Genomic DNA, 13,769 nt, shown 5'->3' on the forward strand with positions numbered 1-13,769 from the left:
GACAGTGTCTTGACATTTATTTAAATATCATTGAAATACAGTGCCTTCAAACTATTCACACCCCTTGACTTTTCCACATTTTGTGTTACAGCCTGTATTTAAAATGGATTCAATTGAGATTTGTCGCTGGCCTACACACAATATCCCATAATGTCAAAGTGGAATTATGTTCTTAAATGTTTACAGATTAATACAAAATGAAAAGCTGAAATGTCTTGAGTCAATAAGTATTCAACCAATTTGTTATATGGCAAGCCAAAATAAGTTCAGGTGTAAAAACTTTCATAATAAGTTTCATGGATGACTATCCCACGCATACAGATAAATGTAAGATCCCTCAGTCGAGCATTGAATTTCAAACACAGATTCAACCACAAAGACCAGGGTGGTTTTCCAATGCCACACAAAGAAGGGCACCTATTGGTAGATGGGTAAACAAAAGCAGACATTGAATATCCCTTTGAGCATGGTTAAGTTATTAATTACACTTTGGATGGTGTATCAATACACCCAGTCACTTTGAAGATACAGGCACCCTTCCAACTCAGAGAGGAAGGAAACCACTCAAGGATTTCACCATGGTGGGGCCTATGGTGACTTTAAAAAGTTAGAGTTTAATGGCTGTGATAGGAGAACTGAGGATGGATCAATAACATTGTAGTTACTCCACACTACTAACCTAATTGACAGAGTGAAAAGAACAAAGCTTGAACAGAATAACAATAGTCCAAAACATGCATCCTGTTTCCAACAAGGTACTTAACTATTACTGCAAAGAAAATTGGGAAAGCAATTAACTTTATGTCCCCAATACAGCGTGTTATGTTTGGGGAAAATCCAATACATTACCGAGTACCACTCTCCATATTTTAAAGCATAGTGGTGCTGCACCATGTTATGGGTATACTTGTAACCATTAAGAACTGGGGAGTTTTTCAGGATAAAAATGGAATGGAGCTAAGCACAGAAGAAAACCTGGTTCCATCTGCTGGTTGTCTGAATTCCCCTTTCAGCAGGACAATAACCTAAAACACATGGCCAAATTAACACTACAGTTGCTTACCAAGAAGACAGTGAATGTTCCTGAGTGGCCGGCTTACAGTTTTGACTTAAATCTACTTGACAATATATGGCAAGACCTGAAAATGGTTGTATAGCAATGATCAGCAACCAATTAGACTGAGCCTGAAATGTTTTGAAAATAATAATAAGCAAATGTTTCACAATCCAGGTGTGGAATTGATACGTATGTAAATGATAATGAATAGCTTCTTGTTGGGCGGCGTTTGTTGAGTAAGGATGCATATGTGGGAAACCCGTTTGAGGTGTCAAATGGTGAAGTATGCGCTTGGAAAAGTGGAGTCTAACAGAGTGACCAGGAGTGGTCTTATTTTGATTCATTGTATTTCTGAAGAGCAGAGGAAGATTGCAGTGGGCTTCAAAATAATCCAGACAACAGAAGTTTTGTGTTTTGAACTTCGGAGTAGAGCACCCGTTAAAGGAGTCATCTCAGGGGTGACGATGGATGTTCAGGTTGAATACCTGAAGAGAATTCCTGGTGTGGTTGGTTCCCGGCGTCTGGCCCGCTGGGTGAATGGGGGTAAAAAAGTCTGTCGGCCTTGTGAATATATATATTTTTTTTAATTGATAAAGAGCAATTACCTATTCATGTAAAGCTTGGTTATGTGAGACACGCTGTAAGAACTTTCGTCGCTAAATCCCTGCAATGTAAGAATTGTAAAGGATTTGGCCAAGTTTCAAGTGTGTCCAGACGAACAGAGTATAGTGAAGAACGGTGTGTAGAAGGACGACGTTGATGCAATTGTGGTGGGGATTATGATCCTGAGTTCCTGGAGTGCCCTGTAAGGGTGGAGATTGAAGTGGCAAAAGTTAGAGCGGTCAATATAATCTTCTATGCGGAGGCGATCAAAATAATTGAGAAAACAAATGATGCCAGTGACGATGGTAGTGGATACACCACAGCCTGTAGTAAATATTTGCGGCCAGACCAATGTGTTAAAAATGTGGATTTTGTTGCGTTCTTTGCCACAGTTAAACTGTACCGCGCAAGTCTCAAAGAATTAGAATAAATTAGACATTATTGTGGCAGCAACAAACGTTTTTGGGTCACAAGGATTTTTAATTGAAAGACTTGCAAGGGGTACTGGCGCCGGAAGACCCACCCTCCCAGGTTCAACATGAGCCCGTGTAGGGATCAGCTCTGTTTAATTTATTTATAGTTAAATGAAAAAAATAAAACGTTTTTCTGTTAAGTTTTTGGGGAATCCTATTTCCATCCCGCGTAGGTGGCAGGATGCACATTAAATTGTGTGATCGCCAATATACCATAGAATATATAGTAGACCTAGGCTATAATAAGGCCAGTTTAATATGTAACTTACTGAGGTGTTGTAGCTGGAATAAAGTCGTTCTATACATACCTACTCTATTCTTGCTAACACATTGTTCTTAATAAACAAATCTGCTCTCAGCTTGAAAGATACTGATCACAATCCTGATGTGTAATGTAATAAACAGTACCGTAATTCAAAGAACAGCGCGCATTGCTTTTCATTTAACCACACCCTTTGAGCAATGACGCCAACCCAAAATAATTTATTTTCAGTGCGTAACCGGAAGTGGACGTTTACCAAGAACAATTTACACGTTAGCATTGTTGTTATTTAGACGTTTATTAACACATTGGAACTCAAAATATGACTCATTTAACGGCACAACATCACATACTTACTTCAGGTAGTCTGTAATTCACGTTGGAGACAGGACTTGGTTGATAGACGTTATCTAAGTAACGTTAGCTAACAATGTTTTTTCACACTCAAATAGCCTCCATAATGGAGGTGCTAGCGAATGCAGCCGTGGCAGAGATCTGTAAACTCGTAGACGACGACTATGCAGTGTTTCGTTTGGAAATAACTCAAAGCCAGAAAGAAAACAGGACATTGCGTAGGAAACTACAGCTATTGGAACTGAAGGTGGTACGGGAGCGCGCAGAGAGGACAATTAGAGAGCGCGTCCGCGCCAGTCGTCCCTGTAGTGTCAAGATCCTCGACCAATACAAAGGAATGGCAAGAGGTACATTTTGCAGAAGGCGGAGACTGTGGGATCAGTCGGCCAGTTCCTTTCTGTGCATGTGTTCAGATTTGTTATCCAGAATTGGGATTTGGTCAGTTTTTGGATAGTATGCACTACAGGGCCAATCCTAGCTTTTTGGTGGCCCTAAAAAAAAGTTGCCTCTACAAGTCTCCTCTTTGTTGATTATTCTTTAAAAAAAAACGTGACCACAATTTCGTGATATCTAATTGGTAGTTACGGTCTTGTCTCATCTCTGCAATTCCCCTACAGACTCGGGAGAGGCAAAGGTCGAGAGCAATGCGTCCTCCGAAACACGACCCTGCCAAGCCGCACTGCTCCTTGACACAATGCCCGCACCAATCTGTCGGAGGAAACGCCGTCCAACTGACGACCAAAGTTAGCCTGCAGGCGCCCGGCCCGCCACAAGGAGTTGCTAGAGCACGATGAGACAGATCTATTAGAGAATTGAATGGTCATTTCTCTACCATAAGCCGCCTCCAACATCGTTTTAGAGAAATCCCAGCCTGCCAAACCCTCCCCTAACCCGGATGACGCTGGGCCAATTGTGGGATGCCCCATGGATCTCCTGGTCACAGCCTGGGATCAAACCCGACGCTGTATGGGCGCATTAGCACTGTGATGCAGTGCCTTAAACTGCTACACCACTCGGGAGGCCTTATTTTTAACTTATCTAATTGTTACCATGCACCTGCAACAAGATAGCTCTGATGTGCAAGTGTATTTTTGAATGTTGAAAGTAAAACACAAGTCACCTCCTTCTCCCGCCCCCACATCTGGACCCTTCTGGGAGGGAGAGGAGCTCACAGATGCACCTTGGGAGGATGAGGAGATGATGACTGGTGGGTTGATGGAGTGGCAACCCATGCAGCGTCTCATCCATCACCGCATACCACTTCCAGGATGCGGCTATGGCCTCCCTCTCCCTCGGTGCTGAGTCCGGTGGGGGCAGCTTTCAACTCCTTAAAAATATGGAAAAGGATAGCTTTCAGCATCAAAGTAGGGGTATTCGAACACAGCCAGTGTCAATAGTGTACAATATAGCGTTGAGCATTGACAGTACCTAACTTTAACCACCTCTTTTCCCCCAATCACTCTCTCAGGTGAAGGACATCTCACTGGAGGCCACATGATCTCTGTGAAGCCAGCAGGACACAATACATGGAGAGATGACCAACCAATCACTGTTGATGAGGGAAGTGGATCTTCAACCCAGCATGTTATTGTGATAGAGGTTAGTGTCATAATGTAACATAAAAATGTACAGTACATCAATTGTGGCCCGTTTATTTCAGAAAGGCTTCCCTCAATTATTAATTTGCTTACATGTACATCCTTATTTATCTGCCATAGGGGAGCTTGTGAAACTTCCCTATGACATTGTCATCCAATGCTACTCTTGTATCGGTAATAACCTCCTCTCTTCATGTGTCAGTCTGCAGATGCAGAGGCTTCTGGAGGATCGTCTCTGGTCAAACAGGACAGGACTGAAGGAGAGGACCTACGAGACATCCAGACTAGAGCAGCGGCTGGCGTGGCGCCCCCTGTAGCCACGGAGGACCTCGCCACCACGCCCCATCCAAGGACCCGACGCAGCATCACGGAGGTCAGTGGAATGCTGGACGCTGTCCTCAAGTCAGAGACAGACACCGAGACTTTAACTGTAACACACAGGCTCTTACACACTGGATCTGACCACAGATCAGACCCAGAGAGACTGGGGCTGAGGCGACTAAGCTGTCCTCCTGCTCCCGGGTCAGAGTATTTACTTTACGGTAACCCGATCCCGAGGACGGTTCATTCCCATCGGGACTCAGGTTACGCGTTAGAAACGGGAAATGATCCGTCTTGTTCCTACACAACAGAGATGGACCCTGACAACATGCCCTTGGGTTTAGAAACACAGACTGATCTGTCTAGAGGGGACTGGAACCGGTACAGTAATAGTGTATACTCTGAAGGGTGCCTAGATAAGACAGGGGAGGGTATAGTGGTAGATGAGGTGAAAGTGGAGGGTGACGCTCCTCTGACATGGAATGTAGACGATACTAATTTAGGAGAAGGACACTCACAGAGCAGAGATTTGTTAGATTACAGGGAAAGCTTAGAGACAAATCCAAGCATCGAGACCCACTCCCCTTTACATGCGCTCAGGGATCGCGACCCAGTGTCCAAGTCAATGCACCATTCCGATTCACACATTCTTTTTGATCAGGTTTTGAACTCAAATGACCAAGGGGCCAAGGTTTTGGGAGGGGGAGCAACAACAGGCAGTAGTAAAGAGAAGCGGTTCCTCTGCATGTTCTGTAACAAAGGCTTCAGCTGCCTCCAGAAGGTGGAGATCCACCAAAGGGTCCACACAGGGGTGAAACCCTTCAGCTGTACCCAGTGTCACATGCGTTTCACCGAGGCTGGCAAACTGAAGAGGCACCAGAGGGTCCACACAGGGGAGAAACCCTTCAGCTGTACCCAGTGTCAGATGCGCTTCGCCCAGGCTGGGCACCTGAAGAGGCACCAGAGGGTCCACACAGGGGAGAAACCCTACAGCTGCCCCCAGTGTCAGATGTGCTTCGCCCAGGCTAGCAACCTGAAGATGCACCTGAAGGTCCACACGGGAGAGCGGCCGTTCGCCTGTACGCACTGCGGGAAGAAGTTCTCAGAGAGGAGCTACCTCAGGATACACCAGCAGAAGAACCATTCCACTCTATAACATAGAAAGTAACCATTCCACTTGATCGCTTCTGACGTGTAGATCAAATGCTGCATTAAAGTCAAAGATGAATTTTCATTGTTGTCAGCAGAAAATATCCGCAGATGCATTTGGAATAACGAGTAATACAGAGGGGTTGGGTTAAATGTGGAAGACACATTTCAGTTGAAGGCATTCAGTTGTACAACTGACTAGGTATTCCCCTTTCCCTAATAGATTTCAGTGTTGAATATTCCTGGGTTGAATAATGCATCCAGGCATTGTGTGATCTACAAGCCTTAAAAGTCTGTTGTATATTGTGTTTGTACTGTGTAAGCGATATGTTTATAAATGCCTATTTCATTACTTCCAACTACTTAATGAGAAAATGAATGCAGTTTTATCAAGTTCATACAGATTTTTTGTTGACATGCATGTGAGGTTTTTATATGGAGTATTTAACACTTAAATACATAACCATATACAGTTTGAAAATGGCAGAGTTGGGCACTAATAAGCAAACATGTATGGGTTTTGACTGAGGGAAATGCAGTAAATTAAGATGACTCGATGTTTATGATCACTATGTTTGATGTACAGTTACAAGATGACATGTTGTCATTAGAGGTCGACCGATTATGATTTTTCCATACCGATAATTGGGGGACCAAAAAAGCCGATTAATTGGCCGATTTAAAAAAAATATATATTTTTAATTTATTTGTAATAATGACAATTACAACAATACTGAATGAACACTTATTTTAACTTAATATAATACATCGATAAAAATCAATTTAGCCTCAAATAAATAATGAAACATGTTCAATTTGGTTTAGATAATGCAAAAGCAAAGTGTTGGAGAAGAAAGTAAAAGTGCAATATGTGCCATGTAAAAAAGCTAACGTTTAAGTTCCTTGCTCAGAACATGAGAACATATGAAAGCTGGTGGTTCCTTTTAACATGAGATTTCAATATTCCAAGGTAAGAGGTTTTAGGTTGTAGTTAATATAGTATTTATAGGACTATTTCTCTCTATACCATTTGTATTTCATATACTTTTGACTATTGGATGTTCTTATAGGCACTTTAGTATTGCCAATGTAACAGTATAGCTTCCGTCCCTCTCCTTGCTCCTTCCTGGGCTCGAACGAGAAACACAGCCACCCTCAAAGCAGCGTTACCCATGCAGAGCAAGGGGAATAACTACTCCAAGTCTCAGAGCGAGTGACGTTTGAAACGCTATTAGCGCGCACCCCGCTAACTAGCTAGCCATTTCACATCGGTTACACCAGCCTAATCTCGGGAGTTGATCAAATAAGACTTAATTATAACATAATAACACAGAAATACGAGCCTTTGGTCATTAATATGGTAGAGTACGGAAACTATCATTTCGAAAACGTTTATTTTTATTGCATATACCCTGACTCTGCGTGCAATAAACGCAAGAGAAGTGACACAATTTCACCTGGTTAATATTGCCTGCTAACCTGGATTTCTTTTAGCTAAATATGCAGGTTTAAAAATATATACTTCTGTGTATTGATTTTAAGAAAGGCATTGATATTTATGGTTAGGTACACGTTGGAGCAATGACAGTCTTTTTCCGCGAATGCGCACCGCATCGATTATATGCAACGCAGGACACGCTAGATAAACTAGTAATATCAACGCTGCAACACAGTCTCACATTCAATTCGCGCATATATGTACAAAATGTATTTCAGCAGATTTCGTGCGTTTTTGTGCATTTTTGGGCTGGTTAAATTCGTTTGAAAATACACGAATTTCTGTGCTACTTAATTCGTGCGAAAAGACACGAATTTAACCAGTAGGCGACACAAGCCTTTGCAACAACCATATAGACGCGATAATTTATATTTCATTTTTGTTCTTCTTAATGGCTAATTCAACGTCATGAATATACAGAAATGTTGTCTTTGTTTAACCATGTTTTAAAATGTGTCGTTGTATGCCTATATGTACTGTTTTAGACTTGCTGAACAGAATTTTTGAGAAAAGACGCACATTTACCTGCGACTTAATTCGTGGGAAATATTGTTTTATTAATGCCAATGCTGTTTTCTGTGCTTGATTTCGCTTAATACTTTGGATACTGGTGCACTTGTAATCAGAACGCCTTTTTGTCATGTAGGCAACCATACACGATTTTCTTCATAACCCATTTCATATTTCGTGGAGCCTAAATTACACCATTTTCTTCATAATGCATGTATTACATGTTAATGTAAAATAATGAATTATGTTGGCTTACACTTATGGCCTTTTCTCCTAAACGGAAAATATTTCGAAGACGTAATGGACAGTTGGCCCCGAACAAGATGGCGTCGAGGCCTCAACGCTTTTTGAGTTATGGCCATTTTTCTGGGATTAAAGGTCAAAAACGTAAAGTAGGGTGCTAATTTGACCGCTTCACGTCAAAGTACATAAGCATACGGTGTCAGGAAAAAAAGAACCAGCCATTTATCTATCGTAATTTAAGAGAAATCGTACATTGACAAATTGGTCATGTTCACAAAAAGGAGTTAAAAAAAAAAAGGATGGAGTGAAAAAGTACGGTGCTTAAAGACACACAAAGCCTGAAATGGCATTGCCATTATCTCCAGGCCGTGCCGAGTTCAACGAGATGCCCCGCTTGACCGTAGCTAGCTCGGTCTGAGTGCAGCGACAGGGACAAGAAGAAGGACCCAAATGACCCTTTGACCTCAATTTCATATTTTTTTGCTTTTGGGAAACAGAGAGAGAACCGTTAAGGTTAGAAGCACAATTTGACCTCAGGAACGTTCCTAAGGTCCTCCCGATCTGTGCAAGCCTAACATTGACCGTGTGGCATTAACCCTTAATAGTTAAAAGAAGGTGTTTACATCAAACAGTTTACAATGACATGTCTCCCCATAGGAATACATTTCCTGCTCCCCTAAATTCAACCTGAAGCCTATGTGGGTTAATAATGCCTTATGAACCTGTCTTCGATGACAATCCATCAGGCCACTATGAGGTCTACCTGTGTCGATTCTAAAGATTCGATTTTAAATCACCCTAAAAGTGTTTGCCATACCCAACAGTGAGTTCTTAACGTATAGACTTAAAACTCAGGATTCTGTAAAAGCCCACTCCAATGAGGATATGTGTTTACTTTCAGCTTCCTGTGCCAACCGGAAGTGCCATAATTGGTGTCAAAAGGGCTGTTTCGAAGGGTTAAAAAAGTCAAATCTTTCCAAAACTTAATATATCTGAATAGGCAACCCTCATGAACTGTAAATCAGTCATTCATCCCATCAGATTTCAAGGAAAAATTTACACACCCACACAGAAAGGATGGAGTGACACACTGGGGGCCTTAGAGGCAGACAGTGCCTGCAATAGTTACTTTTGTTTGAACTTTTAAAGAACCGTCAGACCTAGAGTTCTGAAACTTTACAAACCTGTTCTAGAGCTCAGGTCGATTAAGCACGGTGAGTTATGTGGCTCTAGAAGGTTCTCGGACCGATAAAAAGCCTCGGTGCATTTGCATTGACTTCAATTCATTTTGAGCATTACAAAATGGTGACATTTAGAAAAGTCCCAGAGTTGCAAGACTAGGTGCATTGAAACCGGCTCGGCCCATAGAGACGGACTCCGACATTTCTGTCCGATAGCTCATTCAAGGACCCCGTAGCAAGGCATGGAAAAAAGTGGAATTTCAGCACCAATTAAGGCTTTGCTCGGGCACCGAATGACCTATCGAGCCGAAACTTGGGATTCGAGGTCGCCTCACATAGGGCTAAACATAATGTGAAAACTGGACCCGCAGCTAGAACATAACTACGTATTATTTGTTTTATTATGGTTTAAATGGAAGGCGCTGTGAATTTTGGGCCTGCTCTGAAATATGTGATAGTTGGCTTCTAAACGAGTTGGAAAAAGTGAGTTTGGAGTCAGATGGTATCAGTTTGGTGTCTGAAAATATCTAATTGGCTGATGGACACTGACTTGCTAGTTGACTTTTGTGCATTTGCAATATGTTTCAACAGTGAAAAACCACCAAAATAGCATTCTGAAATCACCACTAAAAATGACATCACCATAGCCGTGCCGAGTTCAACGAGATGCCCCGCTTGACCGTAGCTTGCTCGGTCTGAGCGCAGCGACAGTGACAAGAAGATGACCCTTGACCTACATTTCAAGTCTTTTGCTTTTGGGAGACAGAGAGAGAACTGTTAAGGTTTAGAAGCACAATTTGACCTCAGGAACGTTCCTAAGGTCTCTGTGCAAGCCTAACATTGACCGTGTGGCATTAACCCTTAACAGTTAAAAGAAGGTGTTTACATCAAACAGTTTACAATGACATCTCACCCCATAGGAACATATTGCCTGCACCCCTAAATTCAACCTGAAGCCTATGTGGGTTATGAATGTCTTATGAACCTGTCTTCAATGACAATCCATCAAGCCACTATGAGGTCTACCTGTGTTGATTCTAAGCTTCCTGGAGCAACCGGGAAGCCATACCCAACCAGCAGTTTGTGATATATAGTGCATTCAACCCTGTGTAAATCAGTCAGTTCTTAACGTATAGACTTAAAACTCAGGATTCTGTAAAAGCATACCCCGATCAGGATATGTATTTACTTATAGCTTCCTGTGCCAACCGGAAGTGCCTTAAAATGGGGTCATAGGTGCTGTTTCAAAGGTTTAAAAAAGTCAGATCTTTCCAAAACTTTAAATGTGTGAATCGGTCAACCCTCATGAACTGTAAATCAGTAATTTCGCTAAACAGATGTCAAAGAAAAGCTCTCTCTCACACACACACACACACACACACACAGCAAGGATGGAGTGAAAAAGTATGGTGTTAAAGACACACAGAGCCTTAAATGCTTTTAGGGGGGATCCAGACTTCCATACCCGCTCTGGGAGCGCTATACTACCACCCCAAGTGATTTATGGAGGTTTTCAAAAAATATTCTGTTTTTTCTTCTGGAAAATATTTTATGTTTTTTCTTCTCGAGTCAATGGCCTGAGTGATTTATGGAGGTTTTCAAAAAATATTCTAAGTCCAAACTTTTCATGCACCTGGTATTTTTTTGGGGTTACCAGGCGTCATTTTTCAAAACGGTTGAAATTGCTTTTAGGGGGCATCCAGAGTGTCACATGACCGGATGAGGTAACTATTCTTGTTCTTCTTGTAACTTTCCGGTAGGCTAGAAGCTTTCCGGTGTTTTGCTGCTCGACACAGGTCGACGCAGGTATTGCACTTGATTTATCGTTATCGTAACCGTAGGTGCAGCCAAGTGGAAATACGAAAGCTTTCTAGCTATTTCGCACTGACGGTAATTTGAACACAAGAACGTTTCTAGTGAAAAGGTGCTTACACTCAGAGCCATGTATTTACACTCAGCCACCCTAGCCTTATTACGGGTTAACGTTTTGGTAATTTTGGTTGGCCAACAAAATGTAAGACTACAATGACTGCATACATTTCCCCAAATGTTATACGAAAAAAAAATGTTTTGTTATTGATGGACAATGGCAAGGCTGCCATTGTATTTTCAGTTACATTCTGTTCAATAAAAATGGTTTACACGTTTATTTTTTAAGAAATACATGGAACTACAACCGAATAAAACACCATTAACCATCATGCATTGCTTACATTCATTCTATCCTGAAAAGTCTGTTCAGAAAAATCGAAAACAGTACATATAGGCATAAAACCACAATGTTTTAATAGGGATTAAATAAAGACAATATATATATAACCTCTTATGGTTAAATGGTTAAAAAAATACAAAATATCTATATATTCATAACGTAAAATAAATAAATACAGGCGATCGTGTCTATGGTTGTTGCAACGGCTTGTGTATCGCCTACTGGTTAAATTCGTGTCTTTTCGCACGAATTAAGTAGCACAGAAATTCGTGTATTTTCGCACGAATTAAGTAGCACAGAAATTCGTGTATTTTCAAACGAATTGAACCACCCCAAAAATGCACAAAAACGCACGAAATCTGCTGAAATACATTTTGTACATATATGCGCGAATTGAATGTGAGGCTGGGCTGAACCATGTGTAGTTAACTAGTGATTATGATTGATTGATTGATTTGCTTTTTATAAGATAAGTTTAATGCTAGCTAGCAACTTACCTTGGCTTCTTACTGCATTCGCGTAACAGGCAGGCTCCCCGTGGAGTGCAATGAGAGGCAGGTGGTTAGAGCGTTGGACTAGGTTGCAAGATTGAATCCCCGTGCTGACAAGGTAAAACTCTGTCGTTCTGCCCCTGAGCAAGGCAGTTAACCCACCGTTCCTAGGCCGTCATTGAAAATAAGAATGTGTTCTTAACTGACTTGCCTAGTTAAATAAAGGTGTAATCGGCCATTCCGATTAATCGGTCGACCTCTAGTAGTCATACCCTGGCTTCTTCTGAACAGACTGAGCCTATGTTTGTTTATTGTGAAGAAAACTCACAGCTGAACATGCACCTGAATGCACTCATGACTCCTTTCTATGCGCACCAAAATTACGATCTGTTTCTCTCAATTACCTTGTGAAAGCCTAACATTGTAAGATCGTATTGCAATAGAACAAGCTTTCAGATTATGCCCACCTTACCCAGATTACGATTTATAATGGACTGTTTTTGGATTGCGTAAACGACAGTAATTTGGTGATGGCGGTGATGCAGGGTTGTGTTCCGAACAGACCAACTACACGTGTGTTTGCTCTAGTTCCTCAACGGCACAGCTATTTTCTACATTGTAGAATAATAGTGGAGACATCGAAACTATGAAATAACACATATGGAATCATGTAGTAACTAAAAAAGTGTTAAATAAATCAAAATACATTTTATATTTGAGATTCTTCAAAGTAGCCACCCTTTGCCTTGATGACAGCTTTGCACAGCTTTGCAATCGTTTTTTTACCTTCTATCTTATGTAACCATACCAAACCAACGTAACATATCATACTAATTTGAGTGACCTGGATTTACTTTAACTCTGTTATGTCTGGTCTATGAGGCCAGTCTGGAGATTGATACCATTTAAAAGCTTACAAACATGGTTGTCAAACAATTTTTTAATTTCTTGAAAAAAAGTTATGAAAATTGTAATTTTCTTAATCTTTAACGTCAATTATCTAAAATGCATATAAACCATTTTTTCCCTTCTTCATATTCGCATTTGCTGCTTGGACTCTTTTATATCATCTGTGTAGTGTTTTGTCCACCATCGGTTGAATATAGGGTGAGTGTCATGTCAATCATATAAATAGAAGATAGATGTGGTAGTTTCTGCAGCAGAGAAATATTAGGGTGTGAGAGATTTTAGTGCAGAAGACCTACAGGGAGTTTTGAGAGAAGGGACCAAAGTAGTGGGATGGGGTGGTGGGTTTTTGGGGATAGTGTATAGGTGCAGGGTTAGATCATGGTGTAATATTCCCCCTTTTTTGTGACCAAAATGTGCAAACTGCACTCCGTCCTATGAAAAACAGCAATACGCAACACAGCATCTAGTCTGCCGGAAATTCACGAAGAAGAATAAACAGAAGACAGTACACTATTACCAACGATTATGGATATACTGACAAGATACATGTCTCTCTACCCTAACAACGGGAGTAGTTGTTCACAAAGCGACACGGCAGGCTGTCTACCTCCCGCCTATACTTTCTTTGAATTGGTGGATACGTCTCATTATTGTAATTAGGGATGCACGATATATCGGTAAGCATACCGGCCTCTATTAGCTACAAATGCCAACATCAGCATCTGCCCGATGTCTAGTTTAAAGCCGAAGTGCAAAACCGATGTCAAAGCTGACGTACATACTTATATACCATAGGTAGATGACGTAATGACGGCACGGAAAATATAGCGCTACACGCGCAACAGAGCATTCCTAACCTAGCCCACAATGTCTGCTGTGTGGATCGAGCAGTCACTAAGATGAGCAGT

At 41.4% G+C, this 13,769-nt stretch overlaps 1 protein-coding gene and 1 long non-coding RNA gene across 4 annotated transcripts; one reads left to right on the forward strand and one right to left on the reverse strand.

Annotated features, from left to right (window-relative positions):
• Window positions 1–2,870, reverse strand: LOC139566814 (uncharacterized). The gene is made up of 2 exons (XR_011673156.1): window positions 2,753–2,870; window positions 1–1,860 (listed from the first exon to the last, which is right to left on the reverse strand). It is a non-coding gene; the product is annotated as an uncharacterized lncRNA (long non-coding RNA).
• On the forward strand, window positions 2,826–12,985 carry LOC139566779 (uncharacterized). Of its 3 annotated transcripts, XM_071388086.1 has the most exons (4): window positions 2,826–3,096; window positions 4,218–4,348; window positions 4,550–4,720; window positions 5,330–12,985. In XM_071388086.1, the coding sequence occupies exons 1-4, from the start codon at window positions 2,826–2,828 to the stop codon at window positions 5,822–5,824; spliced, it is 1,068 nt and encodes a 355-aa protein (XP_071244187.1). In that variant the 3' UTR covers window positions 5,825–12,985. The 3 variants fall into 3 exon arrangements, with proteins under 3 accessions (XP_071244187.1, XP_071244184.1, XP_071244185.1); XM_071388083.1 differs by having other exon boundaries at window positions 4,550–12,985; XM_071388084.1 differs by lacking the exon at window positions 2,826–3,096 and adding an exon at window positions 3,216–4,113 and having other exon boundaries at window positions 4,550–12,985.
• Window positions 12,986–13,769: the final 784 nt, after the last annotated feature.

This window comes from Salvelinus alpinus, chromosome 39 (genome assembly GCF_045679555.1).
Source record: "Salvelinus alpinus chromosome 39, SLU_Salpinus.1, whole genome shotgun sequence".
NCBI classification, from domain to species: domain Eukaryota; kingdom Metazoa; phylum Chordata; class Actinopteri; order Salmoniformes; family Salmonidae; genus Salvelinus; species Salvelinus alpinus.